Source organism: Ictalurus furcatus, chromosome 2 (assembly GCF_023375685.1).
Source record: "Ictalurus furcatus strain D&B chromosome 2, Billie_1.0, whole genome shotgun sequence".
Lineage (NCBI taxonomy): Eukaryota > Metazoa > Chordata > Actinopteri > Siluriformes > Ictaluridae > Ictalurus > Ictalurus furcatus.
This window is the reverse complement of record NC_071256.1, coordinates 6125045-6144963: the sequence shown is the minus strand read 5'-3', so window position 1 is coordinate 6144963 and position 19919 is coordinate 6125045. Positions and strand designations below refer to the sequence as shown.

The following is a 19919-nucleotide window of genomic DNA, read 5'->3' as shown; positions in this document are numbered from 1 at the left end:
GAAGTGCATCCTGTGGAGAACATTTTTAGAAAACAAAAAACAAAGCTTGACATTTGCTGTGAAGATAAATCCCATTACAAGTCTGGTGATGCAACAAGTCCAGAAGGTGCTCAGCTGCGTTCGTGTTACAAAAGCTGGAGATTATATACCTGTTGGAAGAACTTGATGGGATTATAACGAGTTCCAGGCGTCGGTCTGGGAAACGTATCATTATAGACAAACATGTCACAGAACGGATTTGTACTGCCTCTGGAATAAACGGTTTCCGCTCCATATTCGGAATAACATATGATAACTATCATCAGCTCAGACTAAGCGGAAGTATACGTGCAGAAGAAAGATCTGCGCCAGATGTACGTTGGACAAGCTGTAACAAATCAACTGTCCGAACGTCGTCAGTTAATATGCGGAGTTTATTTTCGGCTGGTGCTGTGAGCTGAAATAGAAATTGCGAATGAGCTTCTCAGGATTTAGTAGTCCTCAGTGTCTGAGTGAGTGAGTGAGTCTGTCTGCTCTCTCTCGCTGGCTGTTGACATCATGTTGACACGTGTTATGCTCTGTGCTTCCTGCCACACCTTAGACAGCTCCAAGCACTAATTGCATTAGCCATCAAGACAGATTCGAGCTGACGGATTAGCCAGCACCCTGCGAGTATGTAGTGGCCCGAGGCGACCGCAAAATGGCACCAGAGTCTCTCAGGACCGCGATGGAACGCACAACTTGACGTAGGACGAGCGAGGAACTTGATGCCGTGATCTGCAGCCTAATACAGGCTCTTGTTTCGCAAAGAATGAGACTACAAAGAAGTAGTGCTGTTGTAGGAAAGTACTCAACACTGAGCGCAGGTGATGAGAATCAGACCTCAAGTTGATTATTTTCCTGTAATCACATGTCCAGAAGTGTTTTATTCCACAGCAGTGCTGTAATAGAAAATGAACCAACACCTGACCAATCAGATTCGAGAATTCAGCAGAGATCAGGATTAATGTGCGGTTAGTAAGACAAAAGTCCGTGCCAGTTCGAGCGCCTTATCTGTTCTCTCGTGTTTGTTTTTTTTTTTTTACTTTTTTGTATTTTACAGCCACAGCCCAGACAAGGACAGGTGCTGAAAGACGGAGAGCAGACAGAAACGCCCGAGCTCAGACAGAACTGTTCGTGTTTTGGGAGCAGAAAATGGAGTTGCGCATCGCCTTTTTATTTACATTTTTTCAAATTTTATTTTATTTTTTTTTAAAATGCATGATGCAAGGCAGGATTTGCTTACAATAACACACAGTGTCCATTATGGTTAAGTGACTGAGTATGGGTCAGTGAGTTGGTTGAGTTCATAACCGGAGTATACGGAACGCATCTCGAGTTCATACGGTACGTAAAGATCAGAAACGCATAAGAATCACGCGTGATTTCTGACGCTGGAATTAAAGGATTCAAGAAACGTGTGCTCACAGAAAGGTATCCTTTTATGCTCTTCCTGTGCTAGTATTCCCCTACTATGGTACACCTGACACTCAAACCAAAAAAAACAAAAAAAAACAACCCATGCACAGAAAGACCACCCCGGCTTCATTCTTTCATTAGATGGTTCCCCGTCTTCCTTCTTCCTGGCAGAAGTGGCTTGGTCTGTAAATGTGCTGACAGCTGGTTCTGTGAGAGGCCCATAGTGGGGAAGGAAAAGAACGAGGAACATAGAGGGGGAGGGGGGGGGGACCAGAAGTACAGAGGGAGTTAACATGATCACTGGACCGTGAGCTTTGGGTTTGTTATCAAAGATCTTGTACCACTGTGGCTGTAAATTCCCCCAAAAAAACAACAATGCTGTGCGCACACAATTGGAATGTGTATTAAATCTCAGGTGGATATTGGGTATATTTATTAACCTGAAGCAAGGCCCTTAACCCTCAACTGCTCAGTTGTATAAATAAGATAAATGTAAGCTGCTTTGGAAAAGGGGATCTGCCAAGTGCCATCAATGTAAAATAAAATTGAAAAAAAAGTTAATATCTTCCTCTGAAACACGTGAAGCCAGCCAAGTACATCCTCTCAAACTGCTGCTCATGCTGCATCACAGGGCTATGGAACACACGCGGAGGCAAGTGATGTACATCCTCTTCCTCGTACATGAGCTGACTCCAATGCTTGATAAATCCTGGACAGACATGGTTTTCAAAATCTATTTATATTTATTAGCTGGCTCAGCAGGCAAGTGAATGCTCCAGTGTGCACATCCAGTCATAAGTTTTGGATGTCTGGAAACCCTGTATTTAATACCACGCATAAGTCAACATAGCTAAGATTGTTAAATAGCTCAGAATTGTAACTCGTGTAACTGAACCCGAATGTATAAGGAGTTGATTAATACAGACTGGCATTAATATAATTTATATGGGTTATAAATTATATTAACCCCCCCCCACCGGTTTGATGGATATGAGGGAAAATGCTAATGATTGGCATATCAGCAGCTGAGTCTTGCACTCAAGGCGATACTAAATGGGGGAAAAAATGGAAAAAAAAATTGACAGCCCGGACACATCATCTGTTTCTCCCTGGCTAGTTTGAGATCAGACTGCTGGGATGATCGTGAAACATTTTGCGTTTGCCAACATTCAGGGAAATCTGTTTAAAATTTGCAGAACATTCGAGTGAATGCTTGTCCTTTTTCTCTGTTGTGTACAACGTTAATGGCAGCGAGGGTGTGCTGATTCTCCCGTGTGCACTTCTGGGGGTCATTAGTTGTAAACAGTACAGTCGTGCCAACCCCCACTCACTTTATTTTTTTTTAAGCATAGAGACTGTGTGCTGTGTTGTTTAGGATTCTGCCCCGTGTTTGAAGCCGAGTAGAGGAAGTTTGTGGTGGGGGAAGCACTCGAGCTCCCTTCCCCCTGCCTGTGGATCATTGTCACTACTGAATGGAGCTTTGACTGGTTCCAGATGACTGGGCCAGCACCACAAAGCTCTTCACACACTGATAAATGGGGCTCGGCTCGCGGTATTGTGGATCCTTGGGCGAACCCCGGAGCATTCTGGGACTGTTGGACAAGGGGCTTGTCAGTGAGTGAAGCAACACAGATGGGGCTGAAATGCAAGGCAATGCAAGCAGTCAGTCAGACAAATCAGCACTGGCATCGTGTGTGTGTGTGTGTGTGTCTTTTGGAGCAAGGCAGAGATTTATCCCACTGCTATTTGCGTGAATCCTGAGAGTCATTGCCTGTATAGATTGCAGTTAATGGTCCTTTGTTAGCGTTTAAGAAACCTTCAGTAAAGAGTGTATAATAGGAGCATAGAAGCCGTCAGTGTTTTACACAGACGCACTCCTACATCTCCTCCCTGTTTTTCCCCATTCAGCACATTTTAGGAATAAATGCGCCTTTGAGTACTGTTTAAAATTCTGGACAAATTGGACTAAATCCAGACTCCTTCCCGTTGCAGGGAGTCCCCCAGCTTCCCTGTGCCAAGGCCTTGTACAACTACGATGGCAAGGAACCCGGCGACCTCAAGTTCAGCAAGGGCGACATCATCATCCTGCGCCGGCAGGTGGACGAGAACTGGTACCACGGCGAAGTGGGCGGCGTGCACGGCTTCTTCCCGGCCAGCTTCGTGCAGGTGATCAAGCCACTCCCACAGCCGCCGCCACAGTGCAAGGCCCTGTACGACTTTGAGCTGAAGGACAAGGAGGCTGACAAGGACTGCCTTCCCTTCTCAAAGGTGAGGAACTTGCGCTACATCGTAGTTACACAGGTTTTGCAAAGATTTAACATAAACGGTCTTTTTTACAATTTTAAAATTTTTTTTTGATATTCATAAATTCAGAAGTGAATTGTTTTCTCGTAATGATGTGATATTTGTCAGTATGGAGGAAGTGGAAGTTTGATTTGTGGTCGACCGGTATGGCAGTCCCTCCAGGATTTCGCAAGTTTGCGATCGCAGAATTGAGCAAACTCTGCAATATTTGGAGGAGCTTACGATTAAAAAAAAAAACAAAACAAAAACTGCAGATTTTCTACAGATTTGGGTCAAGACACATCATGTGACGTCATCACAATGTGCATTCAGCCAAAGCCCTCTTCGATTCACGTGCGTCGAACATGAGAACAGCTTAAAGGTCTCATTTACCAACAAACATCACTATGAAAGACCGTGCAGTCGCATTTTTGCCGATTCATTGCACATTCTGAAAAAAGCCGCAACAAAATCGAGCATTTTTGGCTGCAAAGATCACAAAAATCCCCAGCGAAATCCTGTATGGACTGATATGGGTTTTTCAGTGGCTTGAGCAAATCGGACCAATGGGTGATACGATGCTGATTTTAAATTTCTTCCCAGGCAGCACATGCCAATACCATGCCTTCTTACATTCACTTGAAACTCTTGAAAGAAAACTTTTACAGTAAGATTTAAAGAACTAGCTAACAAGTACACATCCTTCAATAGTTTGCATACATCAGACAGTAATCATAAGCTCATTAAATTGGATGAAGTTCAGTTAAACTAAAGTTTTACGTGGATCCTTACATACTTTCTCTTTTAGCATACTCTTGATGATGCTAGATTTTATGTCCTACAATACAGGAAAACGTTCTAGCATAACATTACTGACCAACTTGACTACAGCATTGCTATACAACCATTACACGTACAGAACATGCGGTGTCGACGTTCACATGGCAGCTGATATTGGTCAGTCCTAATCTATGTCTGCTGTAGGTGGTCTGCAGGTATGTGGTCTTTAGTCTGCAAAGAATTAGTTGCGTTTATGTTGGCTATCTTAGCTTTTCTCACTAAATGACAGGAATCCGACAAATTACATAGAGTCTAGAGCAGTGGTCACCAACCCTGTTCCTGGAGATCTACCTTCCTGAATACTTTAGCTGCAACCATATTCGTGCCCACCTGACCCTCTAACGATTGCCTTAACAAGTTCTTGATCAACTAAAATGGGTGTCTGACTGAGATTTGGGTTGGAGATGAAACCTGCAGGAAGGTAGATCTCCAGGATCAGGGTTGGTGACCACTGGTCAAGAGTAAACACTGATTGGTTTGTGTGATGGCCAATACAGTTAACCTATTTAAATTAACTTGAATTAATACACTCTTTGAGAGTTAAGTGCTGTTTTTTGCTGGCACTAGTGGTATAACTGATGGTTTCTGTGTGTAATGTGTCTCATTTATCTGCTTTGCAGGACGACATTCTGACAGTTATTCGACGAGTGGACCAGAACTGGGCTGAGGGAATGCTGGGAGATAAAATCGGCATCTTCCCCATATCCTACGTTGAGGTAAGGTACATTCTGGTGGATTGCCATGTTTCAGTTAAGAAAGCATTGCCAGATTTGTCAATTTATACACGTCATGTTCACATCGTAGACGTGTCCCTTTTGAGGCACCCTTACAGTAGAGGGTTTCCCTTTTGTTTGGTTTTCATTATTATTTAAAAATAATCCATAAATAAGGTTTATCTGAATAGAACTGCAAGAAATGGATGGTAAATGGGGTCTTGTGCGACCCCCAACCTATGACCTAACATACAGTAGCATACGTGATTGGGGAAACTAGTGTGGTTTGGTATTGACTTGTAATAAAAAATGTACAAGAAAATTGAGCACTTGTTTCTTGGACATGCTGCTATAATCATCTTTCATTTGCGGTTTCAGTAGACACATCCATGACGGTATAGCTGACTCATTGAAAAACCACCAAGCATTGAGAAGCACATCTCCATCAGCTTCAATAACAGCCAGCATGCTCAATTACTCAGCGCTCTTTTTTTTTTTTTTAAACTGTCTGACATGCTGTCAGTGAAGCTCCTGAATGGCACAGCTCTAAATTGAATAGAGTTGCGTGACAACCTTCTGTGGCAAAACAGCAGTCACTTTGCTAATAACTGACACGATGTAGCCTCATGGGTTTGAACAGAACAGCTGGTGAGGCTGTTGGGGGAGTCGAGGCGTAACCTCACCGCTCCCCATTCCTCACGTGCGCAGACAGTCTTTCATATCGTCACTCTGTTCTTCACACACATTCACATCCTACACACGCTACGCTCCTACCCTCAAAACATCATTGCTTGATGTTCTGATATGTACATCTTACCAGTTGCCCTTCCGTCTTACCAGTTATCCTTCCGTGCATGGAAGATTGTGCTCAGTCAGTCACGCAGTCAGTGACTCAGCCAAGCACTCAGTCAATGCATCAGTCACTCAGGCAGTCACTTAGTTGCTCACTCACTCACTTGGGCAGTCAGTTACACTCTCACTCAAGCACTCAGTCATTCAGACAGGCAGTTAGGCATTCAGTCAGTTACTCGCTCAGTAAGGCAGTCAGTTACCCAGGCAGTCAGTTACTCACCCATTAATTCACTCACACTCACTGTCAGGTGTTTAGTTAGTCGGGCAGTCAGTTACTCAAGCAGTCCCTCAGTCACTTGTGCACTCATTCAACCACTTGACCAGTCCTTCATTCACTCACTTGTTCACTCACTCTTTCAACAGCGTAGTTACTCTCTTCTCCCAACACTCACAACTTCATTCTGTCTAGTGTGTGTGTCTCCGTCACTAACCTGGGCCCTAAAATAAGCTTCAAAACAGTCCAAAATAGCTGCTGTCACACACGCAGGTCTTCAGCAGTGCCACTCGCATGCAAATGGAGAAATAAAGGGAGTGGGGGAAGAGAGGGGGCGGGGGGACAAGGATTACAAAAGCCGTAGCTATTTTCACTATGCCGGCTTGTTTCCAAAAACAAGTGAGCGCCTTTGTGCGTGTAATATCAGACTCGGCTGACGAGAGAAGAGACACGCACACAGCTGTATGAAAGAGAGTGACAAAAGGGGCGGGGGTGGGGGTTGGCACTCATGCTGTTCCTGGCACTCGTGCTGTTCCTGTGGTCCGCTACAATTATCTGTTCTCTATATCTTTATAAATTATGAAATCACCACACTCGTTTCACTGGCTTTCTTTTTATTTCGTAACAAATAAACAAATAGATCTGACACAAAACAATTTTTGTTTAATTGCTGCACATTCTGGCCTCGTGAAACGTACTTCAAACAAAATTAAATGAAATGATTTTAATTAATGGCATATTTTTTTCCACATCAAGTAGAGGAAAAAAATATGGAATCATTTTGTAATTTGCATTTCTAAAACAAATACCAGCACAAATCTAAAAATGCAAATTAGTCTGCAGTTAAAAGAGAGTGCTTACAGACCTTAACCTTGGACTTTTTGAAAGGAAATATAAGCCTAACAAGAGAGTACTCAATTGAAACAATGGAAAGGCAAAAGATGTCGGTTGTTCCTAGTCAGCTGTGTCTAAAATTTAGTATAAACAAAATGGGAAAGTTATAAAAAGGAAAACATACGGGTCGACCAAGGAAGATGTCAAAGCGGTACGCCTTGAAAATAGAAGACGCACAACAAAACAAATGGAAAAACAAAAGTGTGGAAACAGGAGTCAGTGTTTGTGACAGAACTGGAAGACATCGGCTGAATGAAATTGGATTTACATACAGAAGACCCAAATGAAAACCAGCACAAACACCTAAACAGAAGAAAACAAGGTTACAGTGGGCTGAAGAGAAGCAATCATGGAGTGTGGATGAAAGTGATATTCAGTGATGAATCACAAATCTGCATTGGCCACAATGATGATGCTGGAACTTTTGTCCGGTCCGGTGCTGTTCTAATGAAACATATAGACGACTGCCTGAAGAAAACTATCACATTTCCCCACTCATTTATGATCTGGGGTTTCATGTCAGTTAAAGGACTAGGGGGGACCTCAACAATCATTACACAGGTGTACACTTACGTTTTGGACACTTCTCATTTCATTGATAGAATATAGGTTTGATGGTGATGAGGTCATTTTTCAGGTTGATAATGCATCTTTCCACAGAGCAGAGAGTGTTAAAGCTTTTCTTCAAGAAAGGCATATTTACTCAATGACCTGGCCAGCAAACAGTCTGGATCTCAATCTGACTGAAAATTTATGGTGGAAATTAAAAAAATTGGTCCATGACGAGGCACGATCCTGCAACGCTGATCTGTCAGCTGTTTTCGAGAACGTTGGAACCGGCTTGATGGAGAATATTGTTTGTCATTAGTGATGAAAAACAAGAAGAATCAAAGGATCCAGGCCGTCATAAAAGCCAGAGGAGGAACAACAAAGTACTAATTGTTGTTGGTTTTTTGTTGATTTATTCCATAATTGTTTCCTCAACATTGAGTGATACCATATTTTTCCATATTCTGGAAAAAAAAATATGTCCTTAATTAAAACAATTTAATTTAATTTGTTTGAGGTATGTTTCAGAAAGCCAGAATATTCAGCTATTACACAAATATTGTTTGTCATATCTGTAATTTTGTGTATTTTCTACGAAGTTAAAAAAAAAAAAAAAAAAGCTGGGTGAGCATCCCCCGAGTGTAGTGATTCCATTATTTTTGCCAGGGGTTGTGCAGTGGTGCTTGAAAGTTTGTGAACCCTTTAGAATTTTCTATATAATCTGCATAAATATGACCTAAAACATCAGATTTTCACACGTAGTCCTAAACGTAGATGAAGAGAACCCAATTAAACAAATGAGATAAAAATATTATACTTGGTCGTTTATTTATTGAGGAAAATGATCCAATATTACATATCTGTGAGTGGCAACAGTATGTGAACCTTTGCTTTCAGTATGTGGTGTGACCCCCTTGTGCATCAATAACTGCAGATAAACGTTTGCAGTAACTGTTGATCAGTCCTGCACATCGGCTTGGAGGAATTTTAGCCCGTTCCTCAGTACAGAACAGCTTCAACTCTGGGATGTTGGTGGGTTTCCTCACATGAACTGCTTGCTTCAGGTTCTTCCACAACATCTCTATTGGATTAAGTCAGGACATTGACTTGGCCATTCCAAAACATTAACTTTATTCTTCTTTAACCATTCTTTGGTAGAATGACTTGTGTGTTTAGGGCCGTTTTCTTGCTGCATGACCCACTTTCTCTTGAGATTCTGGTCACAGGCAGATGTCCTGATATTTACCTGTAGAATTCGCTGGTATAATTTAGAATTCATTGTTCCATCAATGATGAAGTCGTCCTGCTCAAGATGCAGCAAAACAGCCCCAAACCATGATACTACCACCACCATGTTTCACAGATGGGAAAAGGTTCTTATGCTGGAATGCAGTGTTTTCCTTTCTCCAAACATAACGCTTCTCATTTAACCCAAAAATTCTATTTTGGTCTCATCTATCCACAAAACATTTTTCCAACAGCCTTCTGACTTGTCCACATGATCTTTTAGTAAACTTCAGATGGGCAGCAATGTTCTTTTTGGAGAACACCATTGTTGTTCAGTGTTCTTCTCATTAACATTAACATTAGCCAATGTGACAGAGGCCTTTAGTTGCTTAGATGTTACCCTGGCTCCTTTGTGACCTTGTGGACTATTACATGTCTTGCTCTTGGAGTGATTTTTGTTGGTTGATCACTCCTGGGGACGGTAACAATGGTCTTGAATTTGCCACGATACACTCTCTCAAATATGCGTTGTGAAGATCAGACTCTGATAAATCCCTGTTCCTTTAAGAAAACGGGGTACCTCACACCTGATTGTCATCCCATTGATTGAAATCACCTGTCTCTAATTACACCTTCAAACTAACTGCTAATCCTAGAGGTTCACATACTTTTGCCACTCACAGATATTTAATATTGGGTTATTTTCATCAATAAATACATGACCAAGTATAAAATTTTTGTTGCATTTGTTTTAACTGGGTTCTCTTTATCATCTTTTAGGACTTCTGTGAAAATCTAATTATGTTTTAGGCCATATTTATGCAGATGTATAGAAAATTCTATCTAATATAACCAATTTCTAATCCACTTTTGTATATCAATAGGCCTTGGCTGATTTCCACCCTTTAAACTTATATTATATTACAGGGTTATACATGGGTATTTGGTGAGGAGAAAATAGTCTGTGGCAAACGTCAACTTTGACTTGTAGTGTCTGTACATGTATAAGCTTGACTCAGTTAGCGTAATGAGTATGTATGTGCTCCAGGACATGCAGGTGAACTCAATATAGGTGCACAGTTCCACTTCTGATTGGCTGCTTTTATGCGGCGGTGTCGAGTTTGCCACTCCAGTGTTGGGTTTTTTTGTGTGTGTGAGCGGTAGTAACAAGGTTCTGTCACAAGCTAAGGCTTTTTTATGCTTTCCTTTGATTCCCTTTTCCCATGCTGCCTACGATCTCATCTCTTCGTGTGCGTCGAGCGGAGCCGCTCCTGAGTGACAGTAATATGTGGCTGAGTCTCTTTTTCCACCCACTCCCCTGCTTTTTCTTCGTCTTCTGATCCTGTCGTCCTTTTTATCTGCTATCATCTTCATCACGACAATAGGCTTCACACAAAGTAATACTTGTGTAAATTGCTCTCTAACTTTCTGAATATCTGTCTTTGCTCTGTCACCCAGTTTAACTCGGCTGCACGGCAGCTCATCGAGCTCGACAAGGTGCCAGACGACTCTGCCGAGGGTACTTCCTCCTCCTCTTCCTCTTCCTCCTCCTCCTCAGGCCCCCAAGCCAACGGCTCACAAAAAGCGACAGGGGAGAAAAAGAACAGCAAGAAGCGCCACTCGTTCACCTCACTGACCATGTCCCATAAACCGTGCCTAGCCCCGCCGCCGCAGCGCCACTCCATGGAGATCAGCGGGCCCGTGCTCATCAGCTCCTCGAACCCTACAGCGGCCGCACGCATCGGAGAGCTCAGCGGGGGTTTGTCCTCCAGCGCCCCCTCCCAGGTGAGAGAAAGACAAAGACAGAGATGGATGACTTGCATGGTGTCCTCATGTAAGAAGAGCACGTACAATGACACTGAAAGAGTTCACAAACGCTGGAGCATAGTGTTACTCTGAGAATTAGATCCAAACATGTTTTAATTCTTTCTCTTGAATTCTTAATTCTTTCTCGTACATAAAACATCAAATTTAGAAAATAAGTTGCAAATGCAAAATGTTTAAAAATTACAACCGTTTTTCTTACTTTTGGTGTAAAATTTTCAAATCCTGATCGTACATACCGCAGTTCAGTTATTGCATTTAGTTGCCATATGACGACAATTACATTTTACCATTTAACAGAGTACTCAAAATATATAAACGTGTTTAAATGACAAAAAATAAATGTTAACTTATCTCAAATACTGTTTACATTTTTCTTCTAAATATTGAAAAAAGTATCATATTTTGGAGCCCTCCGAAGATGACCTTCACCATGCCATGTGACTGCAGAAAAGGAAGTGCAAACAGCACTTCCTGGTTATGTCAAAGTTAAAGCCCCCTTTTAAAGTTACATATGAAAATTGTAGTTTTGTATTATTGCCTATCAAAAAATTGTAGATAAATGAACTGTTGCCATATTTCACCTACCAGTTCACACCCATCAGCCAGCTCTGTTCTATCATATGTGCTATATCATCTGGGGAGGGTGAAGCCTGTCGTGTTCTTCCTCCAAGTCACAAGCCAGCTGAATCTTTTCAAACCGCTGCTCGTAGGCCAGTGTAACACACTTCACATGTGCTATCTGTCCTCTTCCTCATACACGAGCTCACAGACAGCAACAATTTTCTAGTGTCACTATGATCGACATTGATGATGTTTTAGGTCATATTGATGCAGATAGATATATAGAAAACTCTAAACGGTTCACAAACTGGATCAAGATAACATTAAGGTGGAGTATGATCTCTTTACCCTGAGGTCCTGTACTTGAGTATGATGCTGATAAAATTAGCTCTTCGACTTTACCTCATAAAGGTTCATGATCTTGCCACAGCTGTAATTTTAAAGGGTATTTGGGGAGTCTTCTTATGAATATTCATGACTATTGAATATAAATATTCATGACTCCCTACAGCAGTGTGTTTTAAAATAGACATGATTTTCTGAGTAAGGAACTTTTTACTGTCTATAGACTGTATTAAAAATAAATAAATAAATAAATAAATGCTGTATACCATAAATAATACGATTTCCAGATTGCCCTCTTCTCGTTTTTATTCTGTTGTATTATTTGGGTAGTATGTGACTGTGTGTGATACAGAATAGTATTCATGCGCATGTCAGGAGGAGTAGCAGGTCAGTGCTGATATTAGTCGTATAAACTGTACAGCAGACAAAACCATAAATTCGAAGGTTACGATCCCAGTGTGGTCATCATGGATGCTACCTCATGATGGATACAGCACATGATATTTGATTTGAAATGCATTTCTGTGCAGTATAGAAATCCCTCTATAAAGTTGGAAGGGGTGTGTGTGTGTCTGCGTAGCCTCAGAGGATCATGAGTGAAAGAGAAGGAATATAATGCAAACAGCTCAATCCCCAGTTCAGATGTGTCTAACCGCACCTTCTGTCTGCACTATGTCACTTTTCGAGTCTCCGGAAATCATGGATGGATGACGGCTGTCAACCTCAGTGCCTGGAAAAAAAAATAATAAATCAGTTTGCGAGGTTACAGGAGTAATGACAGAATGACAGTCAGCCTCCACATTCCCGCTGATATCTGAGAGACAGGCGTGGTGACCTCACGTAACCTCGCTTCAGGAAGCTTCTAGATAGATTGCAACAACAGTTCTGATATCAGAAGGTGCTGATTAATTTTCTGTAACGGCACAGCTCTGACTGTGGTTCCGTCTGCAACATAGATGATTTTTGTATAAAATGTTATTCTTTCATTGAATGGGAGATGCCCTACAAATAATACAAAATTATATATATTTATTTGTTATTTATAGTAGTTTATAGGAGTTTCCATTGTCAGTCAGTGGGTTTTCCACCACATGAAAGTCCTCAGGATGTAGGTTTTTGCTCTCCATCATTCATCAATAAATGAAAACTGGTCATCCTTGGCAAATCACTGTGGTATAATAGGAATTAAACACTTCAGGATGTGTTAAAGAGGAACGATAAGATAAGATCGCAGTCTGTCGTGTGTGATTTCCTTTTGGCTTTCCTAAGCTCTGAGAAGAACCGATACAGTAGGTCACCTCTACTAAGACGGATTTGGAGTCTCTCAGGTTTCTGTCTGATCTGAAAGCTGTTGGCGGTAGGAAAGGCCGAGACGGAGCTGAGAGAACACTGATCCTTATTCAGCTCTCTGAATGCCGTCCGTGGCAGTGGAATGCGGAAGTGTCTTGTGTACTCTTTTTTTGCTTCATTTGTAGAGACTAAGTGTGTCCACGTTTATGGGAGACCTGGGAAATCTGATGCCGTGGGGACATTTAAGCAATCCTGTAATTATGTTGTAGACTTTCTTTAAGTTTCCTTAGCAAGGTTAGGATTATGTTAGGTGTAGGCAGGAATGATGTGGTGGTTTACAATAAATAAATATATAACATTTGTGTAAATTCAGTTATTATTGTGTCTTGTGGACTATATGTAAATATGTGAAACGGCTTGTTCAGGGCATTACTAAATAAAAAAACAAACAAAATGAAATTTTAATAATCCTGCTTATTTCTTTCTTTCTTTTTTTCTTTCTTTTTAATTCCAGATTCTGCAAGGGGTCTGTAAATTTATGAGCACAACTGTGTATATATTAAGGATATTTCTGCCGTACAAATTAGTAAGAAGAAAGGGTCAGTTTGTTGGTCCTGGAGGCTTCCCTGTCAACGCCGTCGATGTCGAGTTCGACTTGTTTAATCGGTTTTAAAGAATTGTGATTGTTGGCGCGTTGCTGTTGTATCGGATGAGTAGAATGCTTCGAGATGTGCCGTTATTAGAAATTAATAAGTTCAGGCTGGTAACGGTAACGCGCATGAAGGCAATACTTATTCTCTGCTATAATTAGTATTTTTGTGTATGGTTACACTCCATTTAAATTCGTGATCGTGCGTCTGTGCTTTAAACTGCTGCTTTATAGACATGTAGCTTTTTACAACGTGTTTCATATAAACTCCGCCCGGTTTGAAGAGCCCGATGACACGCTAGCTCCATTTCCTTTGTGTTTTGTGTCTATAATTAGACTCCTTTTTTTTTTATTTATACCAGTGGTGTTTTGTTGTTTGTCTGTTCATGATCCCGCAGTAAACACATTCAGCACGACTCACTAGCCTGAAGCCCTCTGCTCTGATCTCCCTCCCTTCCTCTCTCTCTCTCCCGCTCTCTTTGATTTTATACTTCCATTTCTCTCTTTTGCCCCCTCCCCACTCTATCTGTTTCACATCCTGCTATCTAATGTATTTTTCCTTCCCCCGTGTATGCATCTTTCTTTATCCTTTACTGACAGCTGACTCGTTCCCTGGGCTTCGCTGTAATCAATTCAATTTAGTCCGTGCTGCTGCTTTACGTCGTCTTACAGACAGCTGGTGCCAGTCGTGATACACCCTGAAATCAGCAAACGGTCTCTGCAATGCTGCGCGTCTCCTTTTTATTCCTGAATGAAGAAGTCATAAAGCAGTAGAAGCCTTCAGTCACGCAATCCTTCTCTCCGTCACACTCCCTTTCATTTTAAAGGGCTATAATCAAGTCTTTTTAAGCATTCCATGTCTGGTTGTTTCGATGCTAATAATTAACTACATGATCCAAATACCACAAAAATGCGTTCATGCTTGTAACACGAGACCCACGTCGCACTTCTAATACTTCACGAGACCGCGTTATGCTTTCCAGGTTTCCCCAAGTTATGGAATTACATCACGCGGCCCACCGAACGTGACCCGTCGATCGGTCCGGGTTTTCTCCGTGTTCTTACTCCTTTCTCTTTTACTTTTTAAAGAATGGCTTTAAGGAGCAGAAATCACACCCTGTGTGAAAAGATATGAGGAAATGGGACTCGGAAGGGTAGTTAAAGGAGAGAAGAGGCTGCGTCTGAGGGAAGGAGAGACCCAGGGTTATGAGAAGATGAGGGAGTGAAAGAGGAGGAGTGACTCTAACAGCACATCTGATATTTCTAATATGCATTGGTCTGAATTTTAACTCCTCTAGGAATTGCTTTTTGGCAGATGAAGTGTGATTCGAAGCCAACCGTTTGGCCTCTTCCTCGAGTTGAAGTACGACCAGTTCTTTGCTTCACATTCACAAACACGTGCATGTGCAGACAACCTTTACTGCTTTAAAATCCATCATCTGATCATATTTTTGTGGGGAGATTATTATTTATCATTACGTTTAGTGGAGTGAAAAATTTAACTGTAGCTTAAATTTAGCCATCGATTAACTCTCTAACTATGCAGGCCAGACTGGACAGCAAGTAAGCTCATTTCTGTTACATGTTCTATGGAGCCTTCCTACTCCTATCATATGACAGCATATAAGCTTATACTTGTGCAATATTATGATTTACACTTGAGTGTGCAAGCTAATTTAAATTGTCGTTAGAGCTTGATCTACAAACACTGATTCCATTTTGTCAAAATTGCTCAGTTGATTGAGTGCTTCTCCAGCCAACCAGCTTGAGGAAGAGAAATAGTTCAACTACTATTGTATTGAATTGTATCTATACATAAGTTATGCAACATACGCTTTATCTCTGGGAGTCCAAGAGAATGTAATTGGCCTGCTCTGGGTGGGAGGAAAAGAAATGATGTAACTCTCTCTCCCCTGTCAATCACATTGACACTAGCCAATCGTGGACATCTGTGAGTGCATGTATGTGGAAGAGGGCAGATAGCGCTTTGCTCAGACCGTGTTATGCTGCTCAGATCAGCAGTTTGAAAAGTTGCAATGGTTTGCTTCACATATCGGTTAGGAAGCATGAGTTATCTTTCACCCTCCCTGGTTAATAGTGGAGAACGAACTATTGGTTGGGAAATAGCAATGACTAAAACATTAGGAGAAAATGTACAAAGCTCCTACCATTTTCCGCCCACTCGTGTATTCCTTTATTTCTCTACTGTTCAGTCACAGAGGAAGTGAGTGGGCAGTTTGGATGCTTTGGTTTCAGAGAGTGAATTTCCTACTGTGCTTAGCCACCTTCCAGGCGCGCCGTAGTGCCGGGAGCATGTGCAGAAAGAAGTATAAAAACACAAATCTCAGCAGGCTGATTTTAAAATCAGGACACGCACACGGAACTGCGGGTTAACGACTGATCTGGAGGCTTTAACTTGGCCTCATCATGGTCGCGCACAATTCATTATACGTGATAACTTTCAGCGCTTCGTGTTCTGGAACATACAAGCAAGAAAGAGGTACTTTCAGGTCATGCAGTTGGCAGGCTGGGGATAATTCTGAACCAAGGGAGTGAAGAAATAATAATAATAATAATAAAAAAAAAAGATAAAGGTGTCCATGATTGATGTGTCCTCTAGGCAGCTATACAATATGCAGAATCATTGCAGAAAGACTTCCTGTGCACCGTGAGAGCGAGAGCAGGAAATTGAATCAGATTTAAAAGGGACTGTAGGATGATATCCTTGCTGTAGAATTATTACTTCACTCGTGTCCCTGTTGACTCCTATTTTTGGCCCTAGTGTGAATCTGCATTGAAACTTGCTTTACGTTCCAAGTGAGACTTACTGGAGCTTCCTTTCCTTTACTGTTCTCTTCAGGCCACCTCAGATTTTCAGCACTCTCACTTTGAGCCATTTTGTTTGTGTTACTGCCTGTAACTGGTGTGGAATTTCTCGTCCACTTTTCAGCTTGATGCGTACGTAACTCGATGATGCAGGTACCAAAGGTTTTATTTTGATCGTTTTTTGTTTTGTTTACTGTTGCTATTTTTGTAAGCTTTGTTTAGTGCCATTGGTTACCAGTGTTGTGTTTTTATATGGCTAATTGTTCTGTTTTTAATTGGCCATGAGATGTCGGTCACGTATAACACGTTCGAGAAACATTCTTATTCTCTTGTGGTTCAATAGCAAGGAGCTGATTTTTACCTGCTTAATGCGCATAAGGGAAGCACTTACTGAAAAGAAATAAAGAAGGTTCAAAAGGGGGATTTAGAAATACACTGAATAGATGAGGAGGAATTTTTTTTTATGGATACTGTTCATCCCTCTTTTGATGAAGACATGGATTTATGATGTTGACATAAAAAGCCGTGTTGCTGTAAGGACAGGCCTTGACAGAGGACCTTTCTTTTTTTTTTTTTTTTTTTTTTTTTATTAGGAAAGCTTAAACAACTCAACTGAAAAGAATGGGACAAACCAATACCCAACCCCCCATCCAATCCCCCCCCCCCTGGTGAAACTGCCATTCTCCATTTGGTTTCGGATTAACCTTGTAATGTAGTGTCAGTCGTATTCTGACTGCAAAGCAAATCACAGCTATACTAAAGGAATATTAAAGCACTTGTTGAGATATTTTTATAGTTTCTATAGTAACAGCTCATTTACAGACTTGTAGGGTGGACAGATTAAAAGAAGTTCTATAAGGAGACTTACCCCCCCCCCCCCCCCCCCCGTTTTGTGGTTCTTCTTTCTTGACTTTGAGGCTGAACAAATAATAAACACTAAATGTAACTTTCAGTTGATTAAAAAGGTACCTTCCTTAATAAATAAAAAAAACAAATGCTAATTGTTTGCTAAATTGCTCTGATATAAGAGTGATTAAACACTTTGGGTGGTTATAGGGAAAATAATTTTGGGTGTTTATAAATGTGTCCTGGACAATCTAATTCATTTATACCCAAAATGTGACGCGTCCTACTCGTCACGTACGTCTTATACCATTTACTTTCACTAGATGTAGAAGTTAAATAAGAAAGCGCTTGTTATGCAACTCTGCTGATGAATGGGGACTTGAGGAGCTCTTTAAGAACTATTCAAAAATGCATGAAGCTTTAACTATCCTTTAAGGATGTTGTTTTCTCAGTGACGATGGTCAGAGCGTTCGTTGATGTATTCATTTCAACTTCGGTAGACACCAGCGTCTGTGTGAATGAGTGTGGGGGGGGGACACAAACTGCAGATGTTAAGAGAGGTAATTTAAGCATTTAATATTAAACGGAGGGCAGCATTTAAGAATAAGGGTTCGAACAAGGGAATAATGTGCAGAGAAGTCGTCGTCTATGATGGTAATGGCTTTAATACATTTTGGGGGGGTGGCAGGGGGGACTTATTGGTCCTCATTGCCTCATTGGTCAGAATGAGCTGATGTAATGCCACACATTAACATTTTATACATTTTGAACTTTTGAATCATTTTAGAATGTAAAACATCTCACAAGCGAGTCGTTATCCAATCCAAGCACAGAGCTGTTAAATGCATAATTTGCCGGACGGTTAAGGAAGAACAAAAGGAGACACAGCTGAACGCTATTGTTGGAGCATGTGCTAGCACGCCGGCCTAGTAGTCACCATAATAACTTCATAACCAAATGTCTAGCCCAGGATAAGCAAATTACGTATCCAGACTTTGAGTTTTCAGGCACAGTGGCCTGGCGGACCAGCAGGTTCAGAACGCTGTTGATATAACGGTCACCAGCGGTTTATTTTACTTCACACATCCAACAACCGGAGAAAGAAAAACTTTCCTTTCTTTAGACTTTCAAAGAAGAAAGCTTTTCGTTTGATATGTTTATTTAAATGTAGCACGGTTCATGAATTTCTCCTTGATGCTCTGCCGCACATTACGCTTCTCAGAAATCCCGACACCTTCCGCACTAATGGACAATATTTCCAGAATATGAAAGGACAAAAGTGACTAGAGTGAAGTGCAGCACAAAAAAAAAAGAAAAAGAAAACCTAAGTTATATAACTCTAACGGTAGCGCAACACTTTTCCGCCTTGCATTTAAATGCTTCGTTAAGAGAAAGTGAAGATGCAAGCTCAAATAAATTCCGTCCTTTTGCGTACTGAGAGAACGCCACAGCTCATAGCCAAAGCTTTTCTGCCTTTTTCTTGAGACAAACATCAGCAGAGGATAAAGTCTATGGCTATGTAGTGTCATATATAGTGTAGCTTCAGGTACTGCATAATCTGTATTAGTGCTTAATTATATTACTTGCCAATTTAGAGCCTAATTCATCCGACTTCTGGACATCTAAATCATGGAAATTTGGTGTTTTCTCTTGCCCACTGGGCTTGCTAATGAATGTATGATTTGCCAACGCCTGTATTTGTCTGTACTGAGAACATCTGGAAGCGTTTGTTAACATCTGTGTGCCGAGGTCAGGATTTCATGTCTAATCTGATGTCCTGTTCTCGCTCTTTTATACCTCGAGTTGCTTCACACGGGGCTCACCTTTTGCATAGCCTCCTCTAGACAGTAATTAGCTCCGCTAGATCTCTCGAACAACTCCAGAGGGGCTGCCGTGTCATACGCTTCTCCTACTGCCAAAGATATGTTCTCATTGGTTCTGACAGTTTCAGGTCAGCTCTGTAGGCTGGGTTAAGTTGAGGTGGCGTGTTCTTCATGAGAGCAAGTCGTGTTTGCCTAGCCAGGCTTATAGGCAGAGGAAAAGGAAAAACGTGAAGACAGATGCGTCTCTTCAGGATTGAGCTGCTTTTTTTTTTTTTTTTTTAACAGCCATCACGCTCAGGCTTGTCCTGTCTGATTTATGAGGATCTGAGACATTCCCCTGCCTTTTTTTTTTTCTTTCTCTTTAAGAGAATGTTTGTGTCTTTAGTCTCCATATTTCTGCAGGTTGATGCTGGCCAGTTAACACGCCTGTCTTTGCGTCCCTTTTTCACATAGGTTCACATTTGCACAACCGGCCTCATCGTCACTCCACCTCCGAGCAGTCCTGTAACAACGGCGACGGTCTTCACTTTTCCTCCGGAGACCAGCTATGCCTCCATCCCAGTGGTCAGTTCCAGCACTCTTTGTATTCACTTTCCCCTGCTGTGGATCTGAAAGAGGTTCAGAGATTCAGTACATTGCTGTCAGTCAGGTGTTGCGAAGATAACCGGTGTTTGAGAAGTCTTTGGTGCAGGTCCTCATAATTCTCTACAGCACCAGTCACATGACTAACTTTACAAGATGAA

General features: G+C 41.5%; 1 protein-coding gene across 1 annotated transcript in view; it reads left to right on the top strand.

The window, feature by feature from the left end:
- Positions 1-19919, top strand: part of sh3rf1 (SH3 domain containing ring finger 1) — a 51114-nt gene that overhangs the window by 21342 nt on the left and 9853 nt on the right. Inside the window, exons 3-6 of the mRNA XM_053645391.1 lie at positions 3430-3705; positions 5181-5276; positions 10468-10794; positions 19630-19740. Of these exons, the coding sequence (XP_053501366.1) occupies positions 3430-3705; positions 5181-5276; positions 10468-10794; positions 19630-19740 (810 nt within the window). The remainder of the gene's footprint in view (positions 1-3429; positions 3706-5180; positions 5277-10467; positions 10795-19629; positions 19741-19919) is intronic.